The sequence below is a fragment of the Teleopsis dalmanni genome, chromosome 2 (genome assembly GCF_002237135.1).
Source record: "Teleopsis dalmanni isolate 2A chromosome 2, ASM223713v2, whole genome shotgun sequence".
Lineage (NCBI taxonomy): Eukaryota > Metazoa > Arthropoda > Insecta > Diptera > Diopsidae > Teleopsis > Teleopsis dalmanni.
The window spans coordinates 103190383-103214359 of NC_051847.1; the positions used below are offsets into that span (position 1 = coordinate 103190383).

At 32.0% G+C, this 23977-nt stretch overlaps 1 protein-coding gene across 1 annotated transcript; it reads right to left on the minus strand.

The window, feature by feature from the left end:
• Positions 1 to 2: 2 nt before the first annotated feature.
• On the minus strand, positions 3 to 23777 carry LOC119675244 (putative uncharacterized protein DDB_G0282133; the record flags this gene model as incomplete). Its single annotated transcript, XM_038086433.1, has 7 exons — positions 23322 to 23777; positions 13861 to 14511; positions 11344 to 13247; positions 3541 to 4146; positions 3309 to 3477; positions 1606 to 1968; positions 3 to 1547 (listed from the first exon to the last, which is right to left on the minus strand). Coding segments are annotated over exons 2-7 (4965 nt in total), but the record flags the coding sequence as incomplete, so codon positions are not given.
• Positions 23778 to 23977: the final 200 nt, after the last annotated feature.

The following is a 23977-nucleotide window of genomic DNA, read 5'->3' on the forward strand; positions in this document are numbered from 1 at the left end:
GTTTGATGCAAAGCTTGGGTTGTAAACATATAATTTGAGTTATCAAAACATTGCTGATGTTGTTGCCATGTTGACATATGTCCTCGATTCTCAGATTGACTTTGGTGTTGCTGCTCCAATTGTTCGCATTGCATATTATAAATATTCGGTTCACGGTAGTTTAAATTAATATTATCAGAATGCGGATGATGAATTCGATCAATTTGTTGTGAAGGTAGCCATTGAAAATGATTATTTGTTGCATGTTCAGGAGGAAGTTCTGATGTTGAATTATCATAACTCAAACGTTGATGTACCTCTAAAATATCCCTTTGTTGCATTTCTATATTTTGATTGTTACCAACAATATTATTGATATTTGTACCTCTTTCAAAATCTACACCGCAAATATTTGATGAATTGGGCGAAGGTGTTGAATTTGTCGATTGGGACTCACTTGGTGGTATTACTCCTACAGAAGGCAATGTTGATTCTGCTGTTATTTTTGATGCTGACATAAGTTGGGTTGGATAATAACCAGTATTAGTGTCACGAACATGTGCTTCTACTGAAATTAATTCTTTAGATTCTTCCTGACGATTACCTATTAATTTACTCAACGGTGGCGTTTGTTGGTTACTTTGAATTGTAATTGGAGATGATCCAGCTACATATTTTGATGTTGAATGAATTGCAGGAGAATGAATTGGTGAAGGAGTTGGATATAATTTATTACTAAAATTTGTGGGCGACGGTTCTGCAAGAAACATACTTTGGGATTGCTGTTGAAGTTGTCGTTGCTCAGGTGTTTGCAAAAGTGATGAATTTGCTTTTTGTAATATAGCAGAAGGTTCACTAGGTATTAGTTTCAATTTTTTTGGTCTTCCGCGTTTCTTTTTAGGCACTTCTCCAGCGTTATTACTTACCATTGATAAATTAAGAATATTGTTACAATCCATACCCACTTGCATATTATTTATTGAAATTTTATTACCAGTTGCTGGATCAATAATTTCTTGTGTTTTAATCTTCTTTGGGCGTCCTCGTTTCTTTTTTTCTGGTATTGAGTGATTTTGAAATGATCGCATGACATTGTCACGCATATACATTTCATTATTGCTTGATAGTTCTCTGTTAGATTCTCTATTTGTTGAGGAATCTCCACAACTGCTTTCTCGATCAGCTGAACTTGCACCATTCACACTTCCAGTTGTATTATATATGAAACTACTATGTGCATTATCATACCTAATGTTATTTTGGTTTGTGTCCACTCCTTCAGTATGCTGTGAAATTATATTTGCATTGGAGGGATTATTTGTATACATTATATTAACGTGTTCTTCTCTGTTGCAATTGGATACTATTAAATTTTTACTAACATTTTCTTGTTCACAACATTGCCGTATACTTTGTTCTGTAAAAATACACTCTGACTCTTCAATATGAGGTATTACTCCATTTAAATAGTCACGAAACTTTTTAAGTGCTGCATAAAATGGAACTTTGTCAGCTGCACGTGGTAATTGTGCACAACGAGCTGAAGATGATGGCATAACCCATATATACTAAAACAAAAAGTGTTAAATGAAATCAATACAAATAAGAATTTTGAATAAAGCTTACCGTATTTGTCCCATCTACACATTCTGGCTGTCGACCGAAGTGAAATTCTTTTTTACCAGAGAATACTTCAAAGATTAATTTTCCATTAAATACAGCAATTTTTGGTCGAAATTTTTGTAGTTTATCTAATAGAATTTTACTGCCTTCTTTTATTTCTTTCCGCGTCAAATCAGCAGATCCTTTTGTAGCACGTTGAACCATATTAGTAAAACCTATACCACATTCTATAAGCTTGTAATCTTCGTCTGCACTCATTTGTTCTTCTGTTAATCCCGATAAATATAAACATTTCCAGAAATGATTACCTGGCCCAGCGTAATGATGGCCTTTATATGCTGCAAACAAACCAGGATTTATGCCAATCTACAAATAAATAAATTAAATAGTTTTAAAAGCAGTTAATAAACACATATATATATATGGAGGATATCAAAGTTACATAAATATTAGAGGTTTTCCTTCACTCCAACAAATAAAAAGCGTATAGTTTAGGGGGATTTTTTAAATATTAGCTAAGACACGCGACGTCACACAAATTAGAAAGCTCTTAAAAATGAATAGTATCTTCCATTAAATGGAATAAATTTTATATTTTTTTCATTTCCTGTAGATTAAAAAAAAATGATATTCCAAACTTAATTTATATGATAATATTCATATATTTATTTTATTTTATTTAAAAAATTAACATTTTAAAAATTTTTAAATTGTATTCATCATTTTTGTACATTTTTTAAGTAAATTTGTTTTGCGAAACAATATTTAATATGTCTACTATATCGGTTGAAAAGCCCCAATATGACCGAAAAAAACCAAAAGATTTTTAAAAAGTACTTAGCAAAGAAATTCTTATAAAAAGGAAACTTAATTGTGAAAGAAATGGAATAACAGGTTTAAGAATATGACATGGTCAAAACAGAAAACTATTAATACCAAAAGCCTATTTTTAATGTGTTGGTTTACTTATTTGGACATTATAGTATAAACCAGTCACCGGCATACGTGCTTCTTCCAGTGTGGTTAGTGTTGCCTCAACTTGATACTATACAAGAGACACAGTTTTGCCCCACATCCTTTTTCTTTATCGGCCCTTGCAAAAATCTTTTTCACTAGAGCACATTTCATCCAATAGACGACATACACTTCGTTTTATCCTCATTCACCCTAAGACCATCTATACAGATCGTTGGGTCATCTTTTTTCAGAATAGGCCAAGAAGTACTGTGCTCCTAATCAGCGGACATGCTTTCGTCTACCCACATTCTACCTGTGAGCTGATGCATGCTCCCTATCGGCACATAGCCTGCTGTCTTAAATAAGTTTGTAACTTGCCGTTCTTGTTTGTTGTACACACATCGATTTCTTCTTCTTAATATCGTTTCTTCTATCTGAAAAAGTGACTATATTCTCCTTTATTTATCGATATTGTTCATGCGCGGCACTCGTAATCTTGATATATGTATGTAAAGCAGATAAAAATTAAATTATACTAACATTTTGTAATGGAGTTTTCTGAACAAATTAAGATTTAGAATATTACATCCTGTACACGCCAATATTGAGAAATGAAAATTTATCAACTGCAGCAACCCCCTTGGCTTACGGTTTTATTTTTTTAAACGAAGGATTTGCCTTCATATTTATGATGCATTGATATGATATATTCTGCATATAAAATTTATATAAAAGAAATTTACACTCACTATAACTATATCAAGATTGTCACACAAATGATCAGGTAAAGTTCGTTTTATAACATCTTCTTCCGACATTCCATTAAAACGGTCATGCTTTTTGCGTTCTTTGGTTTTAAGTAAAGCTCCATTATTATTTTCTGGATCGTCAGCTGAACTCAAAATGCCAGGCTTTACACTATTAAATAAACTACTTAAAAATTATTATAAAATATAAAAAAATGTTCATTAGTTAACTTACTTTGGTATGGAATTCAAAGGCAGACCATCTACATCTAAATTCTTTTTTTTTCGCCCACGTCGTTTTTGTTGTTTTACTGTATCATTATTATCAATAAAATTTAGTTGCTGATGGTATTCTTGATGTTGGTCAACATGTAGGGGAGCTGGGTCATTAATCATTTCATGCTGTTGAGAACGTGATTGTAGAGCAAATAAATTCTCATTCTGCCTGTCATTCATATTTAAATAATTACTACGAGACTCGTGGCTTGCAGTTGTAGAATTAGGGGTCATAATTCGAATTTCATTTCCAGCAACAAGCGTATCTGTCATAAAACTAAATGGATCACTATGTGCATCACTAAGTTTTGTAATATTGGCAGAAATATCAATGCTATGATTTTTATTCATTTGCATATTTAATTGTTTTTGACCAGTATTTAACATATTCATTTGCTGTGATCGTTCGTCGCATTTTGGTTGAATTAAACCACCTGTGTGTTGAATCTGGTGTAGCGGTGTTACTGAATGCGTTGATGAACTGTTGGGTGTTAAAACGTCCCCTGCGCTAGTTTCGTAACCGTCATCCTGATTCTCTTGTTTTGTAGTAGTAGGTGATAGACCCCTTGACATTTAAACAAAAATTATTATAAATTTAATTATCTACGTTTTTTATTGAAAAAATTATAGACAGGTACGTTATTTAATATTTATTTATTCTTAATCCATGGCTTTAAAATTTAACTAGAAATTATCACAGTCTGTAAAAGACGTCAATGAAATTTAAAGAAACTTTTACATAATTGAATGTTTATTTCATAGAAATTCAAACACACAAAATAAATTTCACATAATTGTAATAGAAGTTATTAAAAATGTAATGTTCAGTTTAATTACTTGGTAACCCCTCCTTTAAATACAACTACTGTTACTATTTTTTTGTGTAATTTAATTTCAGTCAATAAACATCTTTTATTAAAACAGAAATATGGTAACTTGTGACGACATATTAGGGATTATAGAAAAAAACTTCACCGGATAATTTTGTTAACGCACACAAGTAAAAGCAATAGCCGCATCAGTATTGAGACCATTAAGACTAAATTTATAATCAACCTATCACAGCAATATCAACAAATCAAATTTCAGATACTAGGTAATACTATTTATTAAATACACCACTACAAGGATCTCGAAAAGTGCAACATATAATTATTTTAAATACATGAAAACCTATATATCGTAACAAAAAACATGAATACACGATATGTATAGAAAAATATGAAATCGAAAAAACAGAATATTGAAAAATACATGAACTAACTCAAAACAAATATACCATGTATATTTTATAGAAATGACAATAGCAATTTAACCCTAGTCGGACTGGGAATCTTTACAACCTTTAGAGGCGACAGAGGTACAATTGTGTCTTTATATATAAAGTATGAAACACCTTCCCCTATCCAATTTTTTTATGATAAATAACTAATTTAGAGGTTTTCGAGCTATTTAAAAAAACTTTTTGTCATTATATAAAAGCGTAGCTTTTTCGGCAAAACTAATTAAACTTTATAAACAAATAATGTAATAATGCAATGTAAATAACTAATGTAGCCGCTGTTGCTTCTTATACGAGCAACAATGTCTCACAACTGCTTCAAGATGATACTAAGATTTATTTGATGAAAATACACGTGCAGATCGTATGAGAACAGATTCGAGACATCTGGACAATGTTAAACAGAAATTTGGAAAAGCTTATAAACCATATAACTGCATCACTGTCGATGAACAAATTTTTCCGTTCAAACGCCGTACTAAAATGTACCCTATTTTGTGTAAATTTAAGCCAGTTAAAAATGGTACTAAAATTTTTTGTGCTTTCCTAGACAAGTAAGCATTGGTGAATGAACTGTGCTAGACTTAATTCGCTTGTTGAAAGGATCTGGAGGAAATGTCGTTACCGACAACTTTTTTACATTTTTAGAGCTAGGTAAGATATTTCAATTCTGGAGCAATGCACTCGTTGGAACAATCAGATAATATAAAAACTATCTGTCAAACAACATGCAGCTGTCAACAGCAAGGCATGTGAATTCAGCACAACAATCTGTTCAATGTGCAAAAAAAAAAAAAAACAAATGAGTTGTGATTCTATCAACCTTGCACACGAAAGGAGAAATTGAAAATAATTCGCAGAGCGCCAGGAAAGAGATAATTAAATTCTATAATAAAACCAAAGGTGGTGTCACCGGTTGGACAAAATATTGAGTGAATACACAGTAAAACGACGAATGTTGCGTTGGTCTCTGGCAATGATTGGTAATAGTGGATTGGTCTACAACATGATTGGTAACAGTGGATTGCCATCTTATATATCTACAGCGAGCATCAATCAAGGTTTAAAACAAAGGATTAACGAAGAAAGTTCCTCAAAAATCTTGCCTAACAGCTTTTTGACAATCCGTAGTGCAAACAAAAAAATATAGGTAAGTATTTTGTTATATTGCTACCACCAGATTCGTACTTCTGTATGGGTGCGAAACATGAAGGTTTACTAGATCCATCAATTCACGAATACAAGTTTTCATAAACAAATGTCTAAGACACATCTTCAAAATATAATGGACAAAACGCATCTCTAACGCGGAATTATAGAAAAAGGCTAACTACAAAGCGTAGTGAGTGAAATAAAAAAAAAACGAAAATGTCAATGGATTGGATATACCCAATCCCTAATACCTAAGCCCTAAATAGCTAAGAAAAATTTGAAAGAAGCCATAAAACAAAGCAAAAAGGCGAAGTGGGAAGAACTAAGAGAAGATATAAACAACAATCCATGGGGCACCGGATACAAGATTGTAACTAAAAAGCTGGGCGCCAGACAACCAACCCCGTCACTAGGAAGCGAAAAAATGAAGGAAATAGTTGACACATTATTCCCGACACATGAGGTGCTCCCAAGCAGATCAGATGATCTCCTGAGAGAAATGCCGCCACTATTTACTCTACAAGAGCTTTTTGCAGTTGCTAGCGCGCTAAAAAATAATAAAGCTCCGGGGCCAGATGGAATACCGGCTGAGATACTAAAAGTGATTGCTAACGAACGACCACATGTACTACTAGAAATGTACAATGCTTGTTTAATGGAAGGCAACTTTCCGGAAATTTGGAAGAAACAGAAACTAACATTAATTAGTAAGGGTAGAGGCGACCCAGAACGGGCTGAAGCATACCGACCACTCTGCATGCTCGACACCGCTGGAAAACTCCTTGAAAGACTGATCAAGCCTCGACTTACAACAGCAATCGAATCAGCAGGTGGCTTGTCACCGAGACAGCACGGTTTCAGGACAGGACGCTGCACGCTAGGTGCAATAGAAGATATAGTTACGGCAGTAAAGACTGCACAGACTGGTAACCACTATTCGAGAAACATTGTTTTGCTTGCAACACTTGACGTACGAAACGCGTTCAATAGTGTAAGATGGGCTGATATTCTCAATACACTGGAAAACAAGTTTAGACTACCACGCTACCTGATGGATATAATAGCTAGTTATTTGAAAAATCGCGTGCTAGTCTACGACACTCACGATGGACCAAAAGAAAAACAAATCACATCAGGAGCAGCGCAAGGATCAGTTCTCGGACCTGAGCTGTGGAATGATAATTACAATGGTATCTTAGAGCTGGAAATGCCGGATGATACACATCTGGTGGCATTTGCAGATGATGTTGCAGCAGTGATAAAGGCAAGAAATATAGAAGAAGCGCAACGAAAGCTAACCATGGTAATGATACGAACACAGGAATGGTTAGAGGATCACGGACTCAAACTCGCCGCGGAGAAAACAGAGTTGATCTTTCTCACAAGAAAGCATATACAGCTAGAAGTCGAAATGCGAGTATGCGACAAAACTTTAATGTCGCAAAAAACAGTCAAATATTTAGGCCTTCGACTGGACTCCAGACTAACATTCTGGGCTCAGATTGAGGAAGCGGCATCTAAAGCGGGCAAAGCTACAGCAGCATTGAGCAGACTTATGGCAAACATAAGGGGACCCACACAGAGTAAAAGACAGCTCCTCATGGCTACGGTAAATTCCATTCTTCTATACGGAAGCGAAATATGGGCAGACGCACTACAAGCAAAATACCGAAGAAGAGCGTTAGCGTCAGTGCAGCGAACAGCAGCTCTGAGGATATGCTCAGCGTATCGCACCGTTTCAGAAGCAGCGGTACTCGTGATTAATGGAAATATTCCTATTGACCTACAGGCTCAAGAGCGAAAAACATGTTGGCAGACAAAACGAATGGGAAACAACAACACCGACAAGCAGTTGGTAAGACGCAGAACCATTGCAGTATGGCAGCAACGCTGGGACTCAGATAACCGTGGACGATGGACTGCAAGGCTTATCCCAGATCTAAAAACCTGGCTAGCAAGAGACTTTGGCGAGGTTAACTACTACCTCACTCAGTTTCTGTCGGGACATGGATACTTTAACAGCTATCTCTATCGCATGCGCAAAGTAGTCACCAAATTGCATATATTGCGGAGCGGAGGATGATACCGCAGAACACACTTTCTTTGAGTGCAATAAGTGGCTGCCCGAACGAGAAGCACTTGCAATGCAAGTTGGTACCTTCACTCCCAGGACGGTAACGGGAAAAATGATCGAAAACATAACAAACTGGGATCGCGTAAAAATGTTTGCTGAAAAGATCCTGAGATTGAAAAAAGTAGACCTTGACAGAAGACAGCTGGAGTAAAACAGATGAATCACACAAAGACGAAGGATAAGGTTAATCACCTGCAGCAGATGCGGGGCCTGGACGCAGGTCACACCGATGGAAGTCTTAGATGACTAATAGAGACCCTACCTTGAAGTAATACTAACGCAGTCCCGGGGTAGGACAAGGTCTCTAGGAATGAGGGGGAGTTGGTTTAGTCCGTGCAAGTCGGACACTCACTTTCCGGGCCGCCGGATTGTGGTCAGTGCGTAGGCATTCCACTCCTCCTCGCCGCAAAAGAAAAAAAAAAAAAAAAAAAAAAAAAAAATACCTAAGCCCTAATGTGGAACCCGCAAGGCAGTCGTCGGCTTGACACTCTTTCAAGAACATGGCGAAGGACAATCGATGCCGAACTAAGATCAGTGCGCTACTCATGGAACGAAATCTGCACGGCAGCTACAAACAGGATACCATTTAGAGGAATTGTTGAGCCGCTATGCTCTATTATTAGTTAATGCAACAAAGAAGACGAACAATTGGATAAGTGATTCATCCTCACACAAGATAACTGTGTTATTTTATAGAAATATTTATATACGCTGTTGTCTTTTTAGTTTTACAAGTACATTAGATAAAATTTTTTTTCCATAGAAAAAATAAGTGTACCAAACAATACTGTAACGACAAATATGATTTAACAATCAATGATTTGTAATACTAAATTGAATTCTATATATATTTATATGTCAATATTGATGCAACTATTTTGCTTACAAACATAACGAAGCAGGTATTAATATTGACTAGTAACTCGTCGTTGTTGTTATGGCTCTTATGACACAATCTGTAATCGACTACGTCGTCGCTGCTAGTATACTTATAGGACTGTGTTGCTAATGATACTGCTCTTTTAGCAGTCGACGAAACAATTGAAAACGCAACGGCTACATTACATGTAAGTGCTATGGTAACATGGACCACTAATTGGCGTATAAACCTTAACAACACCAAATCCATAAATCCAGTTTTCGCATTACAAAAACAACTTATAATATAGTTTATACCATATAAATGGTTAGTTCCACATGCTAATGAAATAAAATACCCTGGTATTACACTGAATGCACAGCAGCGTTGGAAAGGGCACGTTAATGTGCGATTAAGACATTACGTCAACTCTGAAGTTTCTGCTTTTTTGCAAAGGACTGCTCAAATTCAAGATTTATAAAGTACAACAGTACAAAACCTCATGTTACAACGCTTTCATACCTTCTTGAAATAAATTGATTTAAATAAAATTCCTTGTTAGTATATATATACTATAGGGTGTTTTTTCAGCTGCCGAGGACTTAAAATAGATGGATAGATAATTTCATGACATTTATTTTTTGAATATGATTTCCGGGATATGTCCGCCGCGGCTACGAGTTATATGATCCATTCGATCACTTCAATTTTTGACTATTTTTTGCAAAAAATGTGATCGTATGACGTCAATGATGTCATCAAAATTTGTTTCCAATACTACAAGAGTTGCTGGTTTGTCGGCATAAACCAATGACTTAACTTAACCCCATAAAAAGTTATCGATAGAGGCCAGTTAACAGAACCACTTCTGTAAAGCGTGGTTTATGGCAAATTGCACCTTCTTGTTAGAACCAAACGTCGTCGATGCTTATCTGATTCATTTTTGGAAACAAAAATTCAGTTAACATGGATCGATAGTGCTCGACTTACTCTAACGGCAACTCCTTCGAAAGCAATAAGGACCGACGAAATAAGGACTAAACACTCAATTTTAATGGATGTAACGGCGATTTGGCTATTTTGCTTATTGACGTAGCCATTCAACCAGAAATAAGCTTTATCTCTAAACACAATTCTTCAACGAAGTGGTTTACGAACTTCGCGAACAGATTAATTTTTTTCAAAGTAAATTTCCACAATTTGGATTCATGATGAATTGCCAAATCTTATTGAACAGAAATGTTAACACAGTTTGACATTCTCAGGTTCTCATGCAACTAAAAAAAACACCTTATAGTTGCTATAATTAACGTCTATATCTATAATTAGGCGTTTGATAAACATTTTAATTTATCCTTAACCACCACCAGTCAGATGGAGTCAGTCACAACGTATCACCAATATGATTTTTCTCCACCCTCTTACAAAGATTTTGCGTATTTGTAGCCAATAACAACATCGGCGTCGTGGTTAGGAACTTCATTTAGGATAATTTCTGATCAAAAGAAAACAGACTCAAAGATTTATTATGTATAATGTCAAAAAAATGCTAAAAACAGCAGTTAACGTTAGAAAAAAATACCCTCTATAAGAATGTTCAGAATATGTAAAGAATAGTAAGGTTACAAATGTTCGTTTATAATTTATATTAGTAGATCCATTAAATGTTTCGTTTTCTGCGCATCATACTGGATTTGTATAGAAAACAATTATAAAAAAAACAACTATAAATAATTCAGCTATGATAAATTATTGGATAAATTATCTGAAAAAAAGCAATTTTATGGTCGCATAGCAACATAATTAACTACTGCCTACACAATAGTAATGACCAATACTGCAAAACTTGTACTGTATCAAGGATTTCAAAAGGCATGTATCTAATTCCTCTAATCACAAAAGACAACTTCGAGACACAATAACTAAATAGGATATAATCACGTGCTAAATAGTTACTTCTTATGTATAAACCCTTCAACCGCAATATGTGCCCCAATTATAGCTAGATATAGCAATGTATTTATACTTTAGAGACTAATTCAATACAGCAATGTACTTGTAGTTTGCAGGCTAGTTCAATATACCACTTTCTCTCAAACGCTTCTCAACTCTTTTATTTCGCATATTTTATATACCCACTTTCACTATCCCATTTCACCCAAAGTGGTTCTTATGTAATCCGTTTATCTTCCTGTTCGTTTTCTAACAAACTTAATAAAAAAAAAATGTTGCTAAGGATATAAAATAAATAATTGAAATGATATTTTCATCTAATTTCGTTATGAATACTTCTCAGATAGAGCACTAAACAATTAATAAAAAATAAAAAACTTACAGCTTATATGGGGCATTGCGTTCATCGTGAAACTCATCCAAGATTAAATCATCCATAGTTGCTAAAGTATTTTTTTGCTTAGACGTAAGCAAATTATGTTCAATACCTTGTTGTTGGAGTGATGTCATTAATAAGTTAGATTGTCCATGTTCTTGAAGATAAATGTTTTGCTGTTGGTGGTGATTCTGTTGATAATGTTCATGTAATTGCTGATGTTGCGACTGTACTCTTAGATTATTATTTAATTCGTCATGTTGTAAATAGGACATAAGATTAGAATGACTATTAGCCATTTGTATTTGATCACGTTGATCATTTTGCGAATTCTGTTCTGTATTATGTCGAAGTTGTTCTATTTGGGATTGCATTTGATGATGCAAAGAAATTGGTTGCGGACTGAAAATGACTTGTGCATTTTCCCGTTGATGTTGGTGGTATAACTCTGATTGGTCAAAATTTTCTAAATCATTTTGGTGTTGTAATTGTAAGTTATTTCTGTTATGATTTGGATGAACAATATGATGGTTCTGTTGATTATATTGTTGTAATTCGATTTGACTATATAATCTTTCATTTCTGATATTATGCAATGTACTTGAATCCTCAACTTTAAAATTACCATTCTCATTTTTCTCATTGCTTTGCGTAACAATGCTTGAATCGGAATCTAACCTAAGTTCTTGAATATTTTCCGACACTTGATATGAATGCAAATTAGGTGAATTAGCTAAACTTTCATTATGCGGTTTACTTTTTTCTTCTTCTGTAAAATATTTTTTTTGATTTATATTGGTTTCTTCAATAAGGTTTTGATTGTTTTGATTTAGCCTTTTATGATAATTTATCGCATTGCTAGACCAACGATTATTTTTTAAGTATTCATCATCTTTAATACACCCATAATTATTTATAAATAATTCTTTGTCTGAGTGAAATGTTATTGAATTTGTGTTTGGGTTTTTTTCTGTTGATTTTACCAATTCTGTTAACAAAACATTATTGTCTGAATTGTTAATGTTTTCATGGTTAATTTTAATATTGTCAGTATCATGTTCTTTTTTTAAATTATATGAATTGTTTATGTTATGGTTTTTTACACAACCATGAGAATTAGTATACAAAAAGAACTCAGTTCTTGTAGATTCATTTTTCGCACCATCTTTATTGTCATCCAAATCAGTAGAATTTTCATTCAAACAGTTATTTATAGTATTTTTATTTTTAGGTTGAATATTACTAGATTCAACCAAATTTCTAATATCATAACTACTCGTATATTTTGTAGTAATATTATGGACACTGTCATTATCATTACTATTCTGTTTGCTATTAGTATTACTAGTATTGTTATTACTATAAAATGATGCCTCTGCTGCGATTTTTTTTTGTTCTTGAGGAACATTTTTAACCTGGCAATATTCCAAATTGTTGACAATTTCAGACTCCGATTTTTTGTCCATTGTAGTATTACTATCTTCTTTAGTTGCACCAACTACTGAATTTTCGTTGTAGGTACTTTGAGTTGTAGTATCCACAAATAATAAAGGAACTTTGTTACCTGTAGTATGCATTGAGTGAGTTTTGATTAAATCGGTATACATGTATTCATTATCCGGCAAATACTTATCAGGAGTTAAAACAGTATCACCTGAGGTATTAATTGTATACGGAATCTCGTTGTTTGAGTTTGAAGGATCAACATTTGGTCTATTATCAACACCTTTTTTTTTATCATCAGTATTATGTTTCTCATTTGTTTCATATGATGGTATGGTTTTATCCTTAGTATATGTTTTTGTTTTCAAATTACAGTTAAATTCATTATTTGATGAATTAGTTGCCTCCAATTCTATATTTTGAATTAAAGGACCATGTTCAAAAGATTCTTTTTCGTTGGATGTTTTCTGAAACAGTGATAAGTAAAATTAGAACTCGGAATTATATACAATACAAATATTGATGCAATCTATTAAAAAATTATATATAGCACTCTGGAAGTCTCAAAAAAAATGAATACATCAACTAAAAATTTTATTTTGAATTTTGGGAAAAACAAAACTAAGAGACTACTTTTAACAAAATATAATTTAGTTAAGTTTAAATATTCATAAGAAGCAAATGTAAAGTAAATGAAAATAAAAATATACTTATTTACGTTAAAAGTCTATTAATATTATTAAATAGACTATTAATATTGAAATACATGTTATATTAACTGAAATCAGCTGATTATTTAGAAAGATAACTGAAATCAGCTGATTATTTGGAAAGATTATAGGTATCATAGGTGTCATAGTACGTGAATAAACTTGTTTCAGTTTTATAGTTAAATTTTGTTTATAGACTTCACAACAGTAGATTCGGGTTAATAACGGTCACAAAGGGAAACGTAGCCAAAATCTGATTAATTAACTGATTAATTTGGATATAATTAGTAATGTTGTGAATGTTGCACGGCTTTGGATAGTGCAGAAAAAAGAGTTTAGAGACTTTAACTTAAATTATAAAGAAAATTACCTTTTCATGATCTGCGGTAATATTTGACTGATGTTGTTTTTGCTTAATCATTTTAGCATTTGTAAATAAATCTTCATTTTCACTGAAATTACTTTTACGTTTTCGATCATCAGGACTATTTACTGCTTTATCCGACATTACCACAATATTTGTTTTAATATTACTACCGATATCTATATCAGGATTCGTAGATAACTCCGAAGAAGTTGGATTTTTAATGTCAATACCATCGCCACTCATACTTTTTATTGATAATAGTGATACTTGGTTTGGCGTTACATCTGCGCTAACAGTTAAGAACTGTTCTGGTTCGGTTATAGAAGTGGTATAAATATTGTCAAGTGTAGCTTCTTCTCTAAATAATGTTGCAACTTGCATATTATATATGTTCCACAGATTTACACTTTGTTAATTCAATTTTATTTTGTATACCGTAATGCTAAAATTGTTATTTTCTTTTTTAAAGTTCAACACCATTATGTTCATATTATTGATAAAGTATGTTTTTTAAGGATTTTATCTTTTTTATATTCAGTTAAAAATATATTTTATTGAAAATTACTTTAACATATCATTGCTTCGTTGCTTTGTTAGAGATTATATTAACGTAAGGTGCAGAGGAACCATTTTTATAAGATGAACTGTGGTAACCTGCAACAAAAATTATAATTAAAAAAAAATTCATACCAAGTTTTTAAATATTAATAATGATTATATGTACAAAAAAAAATAATTTAAAAATTTAGGAATGCTTAAACAAAGACTAAGAATTAGTATTTATTTAACTTAATTCCATTATGATATCGGAAATATTTTGCTTGAAAGCTGAAGAATTTATTACTTCAAAGAGACAAATTCATATTCGGTCTTTAGCAAATTGTTTAAATAGCATACTAACGCCATGAATCGAAAAAATTCTAGAAAAAATTTAAGAAGTCAATATTTATTTAACAAATAATCGGCCATACATTCAATTAATTAAAATATATTTTTTGTTGTTGTAATGCAAACTTCACTTTCTTTAGTAAATATGTTAACTAAACTGTAAATTATTTAAAATAAGCATAGGTAAGTAAAAAAATCAGAATTGTCGGAGAAAATGCTGTAAAGTTTGCAAAGTCGTAGCGCTGGAGATAGATCGGGCACGTCATGACAATACCAGAAAATAGACCACAGAAGCGAATACTCCATTTCACTCCGTACAATGACTGCAGCAGAGGTAGACAACTTATTAGATGGCTCGATAACGTAATCGACGACATCCAAAAATAGGTATCCAAAACTGAAGGTCTAAAACAACATGCAAAGCAGAATGGAGGAAGCTAATTGATGCCGGTAAAGCTCACCTCGAACTGTAACGCTTGATAATGATGATAAAAAATGAAAAAATCAGAATTGTCGAAGAAACTAAGTTTAAAAATTCTTATTTAAAACTTGCTTATAATTATTTTGATTATGAAAAAATGATATTTTCTAGATAAGAATGCAATTTCATTGAGATAGTTCAATTTTTAATCGTTGCATAAAAAATGCAAAATAAAACTAAATTGCGACAAAAGAAAATGAAATATATCCTTAAAACTTAGGAAAATATTTAAAACATATATATAAATTCATAAAGCGTATACAAGTGACATTCACTCAAAAGCAGTTTCTTTCAGAGAGATATAACTATATTTTAGTCTTGAATTATCTGGGATTACCCACCCACTCGTTCAATGATTAGGATTTTGTTTTGGGTTTCAGTTACTTCAAATAATTCATTTTAATATGGAAATAAATATAATGTATGAAAAACCTCATTTGATAGCTAGAAACAACTAAAAGGGTTATTCTAGCAACTATCTAGCAACTAACTTTTTAAAATCTTTTAAAAGTTGTTTCGTATTCTTCCTACATCTTTTCTGTCTTTCAAAAGACAGAATAAAGCTGATAGCTGACATTTTGTTTGTTTTTTTTGTCCTACCATTTTCTTTAAATAAAATAAAATATCTAAAAAATCATATTTTGCGCAAACGACGTATAGTGTGCCAACAAAAAAAAACTACCCGATCAAAATTTTATATTTTCATACCAATATAATTTCATACCAATAGAGATATTGGGATGAAATTTTCCTAAAACTTTATTTCTGAGATGGCCTTTTTGAATCTAATTTGAGCCTAATTGACCTACCGGAACCCCTCACATTTAGATAAGAAGTTGAAATTTGGTATACTAAATACTCGCATTATAATGCATATGCCCCAGTTATGCAATACAACGGAAAACATACTATAGCGGAAAACAGCTTTTTAATTTGAATTATAAATAATAAAACTTTTTCTGGAAGAATGCAAGAAAAGCAAAAACCTTTGAAACTCTCTTTCGTTATATCTTTTAACAGACCTTCAACTTTTTTTGCCAGAATTGCCTGTAAGTATCTGTGACAACCAAGTTTAATCAGTAATATAAATAAACTACGTGCAGATGACCAAGCATTTATGCTTCAGATATGCTGCTATAAAACGTATTATATCTGCGGTGCTTGTAGGTGTACACAACCCACCTACATTACATATACATACTACCTTGTAAACTTTTACTTATATTAACTGAGCTTACGACTAATAGTCGTATTTAATTAGTTTACTATTTTTCACTCCCTATCAAACCGATGATAAACAAAAATTTTAGCAATTATTCCAATTGTTTGTTAAAAGGGCTGACTGGTTAAAGTCAATTTGCTTTGTTTAAAATAGTTACGCTCATACACCGGTTTTATTTTAAAATTTTATTTTCGTTTGTTTATTATTTAGTAACATTCTCCTAAAGGAGATCAATTATCTAGTGAATCAGAAATCACAACAAACGAATTAATTCAGAAGTTGAATAACGAATGTGGCTAAGAAGAGCGCTCTTTATATAAACTCCTCGACACCATCCCATATATGAAAAAATCTATAAAAGGTAGTATGTTAGATAACTTTATTAGACTACATGTCGCATTAGTAGAATCCATTATGAATTTTTAACACATTAAATTTAACATATTTAACATTCTACTCAACTGTTGATAACATTTTCAATTTGACTTCTATAATACACCTTAATTCAATTAACAATAAGAAAACTTATGCCTTTTTTGTCGATTTCTCATGTGCATTTGACACTTTTCCTAGGAATGCCTTATTTTTCAAATCAGCCACTTTAGATTTGTCTTGAAAGTTTTTGACCACACTACTAAAATTATACCCAGCAGTCGCATCTTATGTGTTCTTCGTTTAGAATCAGTCAAGGTGTAAAACAGGGATGCTCAGCCCGATTTTGTTTTCTCTATACTTAAATGATCTGCATGACTTTTTAACGGGTGAAGTACCTACCAACTTAACTCATATAAGTTTTTTGTATGCTGATGATGTGGTTCTACTTGCGGACTGACCTGTTGTATTGCAAGTTATGATAGATGATCTGGAAAGGTTTGTTTACTATGGGGTCTTATCGCGAATCTATACAAATTTAAAATAATGATTTTCAGAAAAGGTCCTAGTTTAAGTAATTGGTTGTCGTGGAAGTTCGGGGAAAGTCACGTAGAACTTTTCAATGAATATAAAGTGGTTTCAATTTCCAAGATACTCAATTTGACAGAATCTGATTCGGTCAAGAACTAACGGAAACGTGGTGTGTGAAGGTAAGATTGAATATAAATTCAGCAAAAACTACAATAGTGCCATTTACAAGTTCAAAGCGGAAATAGCAGCATCTAAAGGCGATCTACGATCTAGTATTTAATAACACCAGAAAGCTATCTAGCGACAACAACAATCGAACTATGCCTTTAAAAAATAGCAATGAAAACTCTATAACTATGGAGGTCTTTAAAAGAAAGCAATGGAAACTCTATAACTACGGAGGAGGAACAATTTAAGATGTGGCGCGTCCAAGACTATGTTAATAACTAATAACAACATGCCGCAAATTGGTCAACCAAGGCGACCATTCCGCAATACATGTAATGAACCTCCAATTAAACAAGAAATTGCATCAGCGATGCGTTCATTAAAAAATGGTAAATCTGCTGGCGTCGACAATATTCCAGCTGAGTTTTTGAAAGCCGATATAGATTGCACAACTGATATGCTATATCCTCTATGTAGAGATATTTGGAACAATGAAGAAATCCCTTCAATGTAGAAAGAATCGATAATAGTAAAAACACCAAAAAAGGGTAACCTCCCTGACTGCAACAACTGGAGAGGAATAGCACCAGTTGCAGCTGTGAGGAAAGGTTTTAACAAAGTAATACTAAATCGCATTATAGATTCAATCAACGCACAACTTCGTAAACAACAATCGGGTTTTCGGTCAAATCGCTCATGATTTGACAACATAAATAAAATGCGAGTTATTATTGTGCAAAGCATCGAATTCAACAGCACTTTATATGCAATATTCATCAACTACGAGAAACCTTTTGATTATATCAACAGAAACTGAATATAGTTGGCCTCAAGGATGGGAGTGTCATAAAAAATTATTAGCATTATAAGAAAAAGCTACGCACAAACAAAATGCAGAGTGCTATATAACGTAAAGTTAAGTGACTCCTTCACTGGTGTTAAAAAAGGCTGCATCCGATCGCCATTGCTATATATTGTAGAATTGGACTGAGTACTGAAAATATTTAACACGCAAAATTGAGGTATCGAAAATAGGTCTCAAAATAAATATAAGATAAACTGAATCTATGCGCATAAAATTCAATAAATCAGCTTGCTTTACAATTGCCAGCGAAGATGTGAATGATGTGGAGAGCTTTACTTACTTCGGAAGTATTCTCCCCATAGACAAAGGCGCAAAACAGGACATAAGCAATCGAATACAAAAAGCAAAAGGCACTTCCGCAAGGGTACGCAATATATGGCATGCACACAACATCCCCAAAAACACAAAAATTTTTAATACTTGCGTTAAGTCTGTCTTATTATACGGCTTGTAACGAGGAGACTAAAAAGACACTACAAACTTTCATCAACCGCTGATTGCGAAACATAATGAAGATATAGTTGCCAAGAACGATATCAAATGAAGAACTCAGGAGGCAAACTAACCGAACGTCTATTAATATTAAAATTCAAAAGTGAAACTATGGATGGATAGGTCATACCTTACGTAGGCCTTATGACGATAACTCGCACGCAGCGCTAATATGGAATAGGAATTGAAACTAATTTGCTGTAACCTTAGCTCCTAATGGAGTATCGAATAAAATAATAATAATAAAAGTTCAAATATCTAAAAACATTTTGTTTTTGTCAAAATAACATTATAAAAGAAAAACAGAAAATTTTTGGGGTGTCATATGCTGCATACAATATCAGCTAGTACAATTGTCAAAATCACAAGAAGTTTGAAATTATTACGAAACCATATCATATCGTAAATTCTCAATGCGTCCTCAAATTGCTTCAAAACTGAAATTAAGTCACAGAAATGGGTTGGAAGTTTTAACAAAGACTTACAAGATAAACCAGTACATGATAACTAGGTAAATGAATGGGTTACTCACAGACAAGGGTGCTGTTGTAGTGGTCTTTATGGCAGGGATAAAATAGTAGAAATCTCCAAAAATAAACGCTACCATCTCTTAACAGGAAATATACGCATTGTTTTGACATAACTAGATTTCTTTATCCAGCATTTTCAGCGTACAATGATATTTGCGGAGAAAATAATTCTACCGTCTCATAGTGATAAGAGAAAATCCTGACGATGTTAATTGGTAAATCACAATCACGCGTCTTTCCAGGAAGAAAAGATCGCAATTGATGATTTATATAAGTTAAATTTTCTATTTTCTAGTAATCAGTCAGTTTAGGAACGATCACTTTAACTTCATTACGCTATGTGGTGGAGTTCTGTCCTTTTGCAAGAATTGTATAATCATCAGCATACATTATGACTCTGAGTCCCTCTGTACTTCGTACCCCTAAAATGAAAAAAAGATGTTCCCCTAATAAGAAATTGACAATGGCATCATTTAATAGTCAGGGAAAAAAATTTAAGGCAAGTTGTTAAGAAATCTGTATTGGAGACTGTGTTAACCCGCTTTGTGACATTTAGTGCGACTAATATAGTGCAAAAACGGGTAATATATGCTATGGGTAATTTGGAAACACTATATGTTGCAATATCTGCAACAATTTCTGAACACAGAAATTGGTTAATACGATTAACCTTATGTGTTATTAAATATGTGAATCGCCAAAACTGAGATGCTAACAGACCGTAGTGACTTCAAAACATTTGCTTGTATAATCAGCTTCCTCATTAGAGATATCGGTACAGGTTTTTTCTATCTGCTTTTTCATGAAAGACAGAAGCACTACTGACAAAGATCCAGTTAAAATTATGTACTTTAGGTATACGAGGCATTATTTTCCTGAAAATGTTCATCTGGCCTCTTGCAGACTGCCAAAACATACGATAAAAATGATGTAGTTCTTTAGTAAGTTAAATCGATTTCAATGACACTGCGGGTGATCTCATAACAAATAGATCTGCACTTAAATTATATAAATCGAAAACTTATTGAAAAAAGTTCGTCTACGAACAGGTTTCTTATATAAAATTGGATCTCAGGAACAACTTTGTGATAATATTTCGGAATAGACGAGACACTATGTTGTACTTATAGTACTCTGGTTTACTGGTAACCCAGAACAAAGTTAACTCTTAATTTTGTGTTAATTTATTCTTCAAACATAGAACCAAACAATTTTTTAATATCATTAGCTACAATAGTTGTTTCATACCTACTTTTTGAATTTCACTTTAATAATAATATATTTTTGTGGGTATTGTTGATTCTGGGATTATACTACAAATAATAAAAAAATTAGATTTTTGTGTGAAATGGTACAGAACATACTTTTAGTGCGAAACATTTCTTAAATGAAACTCGGAAAATTAATTTCACATATTTTATAACTGAAAGCAGGAAGCTTACTCCTTAATATATTGGTTTGTTATTAATAAGGATCTAGTTTTTACTTTGAAGTTTAGGCACATTAGAGCATTGTAAGTCAGAAGGAAATATCCTCAGGAGTGTGAAGTTATAACAAATGTAGTGTAATAGACTGAAGTGTGAAGAAAGTGTAGGAATAGTACACTCTGTTAACTTATTTTACAAAATTATAACTTTATGCTTTTTGCAAAATCGAATGTATACGTAATAGTAAACACCTGCGAAATAATTCTGAAGAAATGTACAAATTAATACAAACATACAAGCACTTACTTATTCAAACATATATTATGTGATTGGAGAGAATATATAACAAGCGAAAAAGAAGCGAAATTTCTTAATATCAAGGAAAATTATATTTGTAAAATTTGTAAAACCATATTTACAAACATATTACATAAGACAATATATTCATGTATATATTTGACCGCACATTACTTCTTATTTCAGATCAGTACTTTAACATAAATAGTTTAATGCACGCCTGTACATCGTTAGTATTTGATTATTATTAAAAATGTCTCACAGTATTGTAAAATTATAAATTCACAGTAACTTATAAATAGGCACCATTTGGCCAGAAGCAAAAAAGACAGCCAAACAAGCGCTAATACTAACTAATATACTCAAAACCTAAGAAAACAATTATGTACATCTAAATACATACATATGTATATCTACTTTTGTACAAACTGAGGTATATCTGTGTACATTTTTATTAGTACATATAAATTCATTTTGGTATACACTTAGTAGGCTCATTCATTCGTGCATAGCCACTCTCAATATTACATGAACGTAAGCACTTTGTGTTATCACACTCTGCAGTATTATCGAGAGAATGAGGAGGCAGTAACCTAAATGCATTGAATTGAAAATCCCAATTGAACATAACACATATCGTCGGTCGCACTGAAATTTGAATATTATTTTTTTTATTTTATTTGTTGTTATGTTATTGCAATATATATATATATATATATATATAAATCAGTTCATTCGATTGTTTCATAAAAACTTGTTAAGATAATATTGCATTAAGAAAAATAAAAGTACATATTTTGAAAAAAAAAAACACATTTGGTTGTACGTTATTATTGTTTTCTGCAATATTGACTCATAGCCGGGACACATAATTTGTAGAACATCTATCTACGAAACACAACTGATTAACATTTTTAGTACACATCTCAAGTATAGCATAGCTAGTATATAGCAGAGGTTTAGAAATTGCGACACTAAAACATGGCAGCATAGCAACTACTAAAAAGTAAAAATATTGAAGAAAGCACAAACTAATGCTGCAAAAAAATCAAACGCACTTTATTACTTGCTAATATAAATATTCTGTACCAAAAGTCATGCACAGCTCTTACATTTGGTTTATAAGATACATTGATTAGATGTGTTGATTGAAAATTTTGACATATATTGCTTTAAAACAGAAAAAACAGAAAAAACAGAAAAAAAAGAAAAATAAATATTTAATAAACAGTGTCACAATAACTATAATTTCAACTTTTTCCTGTATTTTGAGAGTTATAGCTTAACCAAAAATAAATTTAACACAAACAATTTTATTAAGATATTAACATTTAAATTAATTAAATGCAGTAATTTTAAGATATTTCAAATTCGTAACAAAATTGTTTTGTGATAATAAAAGCGCTATACCTTTTCAGACTTTTTAAGTGTTATATACAAATCACAAAAATGTTCACTTTGTACTTATCAAAAATGATCTTTAAATTATTCAAATTAATATAAACAAAACATTAATTTTTTTTATATAATCTAATATTAGGCCAAAGCCTCTAAGTCGAGAAGCTTTATTAAAGCCCTATGCTTTTAGAACTTAAATTGCTTAAATTCTTTTATAACGTATAACCAAAATAATTAAATATGTATACGCCTGTTATAAATAAAATATAGGGATGAGAAGATTAGAAGCACAAGCACAAAAGGAACTTTCGATGTTAAAGTTAAAAAATGTTCACATTGCAAAATTTTGGATTACACTTAGCCCAAATATTGATAACTCGTTAATTTTGATTTGACAACATCCACAATTAAAAACGGATATATTTGTACAATAGTATTTACAAAAAAGTTCCACAGAACAATTAGATGATATTAAACAATTTGACGTGCAATATATTAAACGCATACCAATTTAAGTTGTAATGCAAGATCTTATAGATTTTTAGATTTATTACTTTGGGTTTTGTTTTACTTCGAATATAAACTTACGAAGCCATTTAAAGATAAACCGATGTGAAATATTAAAAATCAGCTGTTGCTTTCCTATTAAATTAAAGTAATGAAAAAAAATTCTCATGCTAAAAAATCGAGCAATAAGAATCCCCAAACAATGGATTTAACTAATATCACACCTAACTTCCATCATTGCTGCAAATATTACATTTTCTATTAATAAGCAATCAAGAATACATACTGGTACATAATACACCTTGTTCATAATTCGTTAAAATATTGCTGAACTTTTCGGAAATGCACTTTTTTATAGAATTTATTGGACACCAAACTTAGCTAGTACATTTATTTCATTTCGTAGTATGTATTATTTCATTTACTTTTTATGCAACATTTTTTCCATATTGCCTTTTCTTTAAATATATCGAATTTTAATATTCTTAACTTTGTTTATTATTTAAGTATATTTAAAACATTTTCAATTTGATGTATCACAACAAAACTATGATTAGATTTATGATGATGAAGGATTGTTATACGTTCTTCAGAAATTTTATCTATATCAGCTTTTTATGTATGTAAATAAATACATACATATCTGAAATTCCATTTATATATATCACATATACAATATAAACACAACCAATACCCGTACTACACTTTCTGCACGTCTACTGTTCGCAAAATCAAAAGTTATCATGCAAACATGGACGGAACGTTGTAATTGTCAAATAATATCTTGACTAGACACACATGGAATCCGTTTAACAAGAACGTTCTTAATTTTACACACAATATATTGGATTAGGGGGGAAATATAATAATTTACAAACGTGTGCAAAAACTAAGAGCCCATGTTCCTTTTATTTATTATAATAATATTTATTGTAATTACAT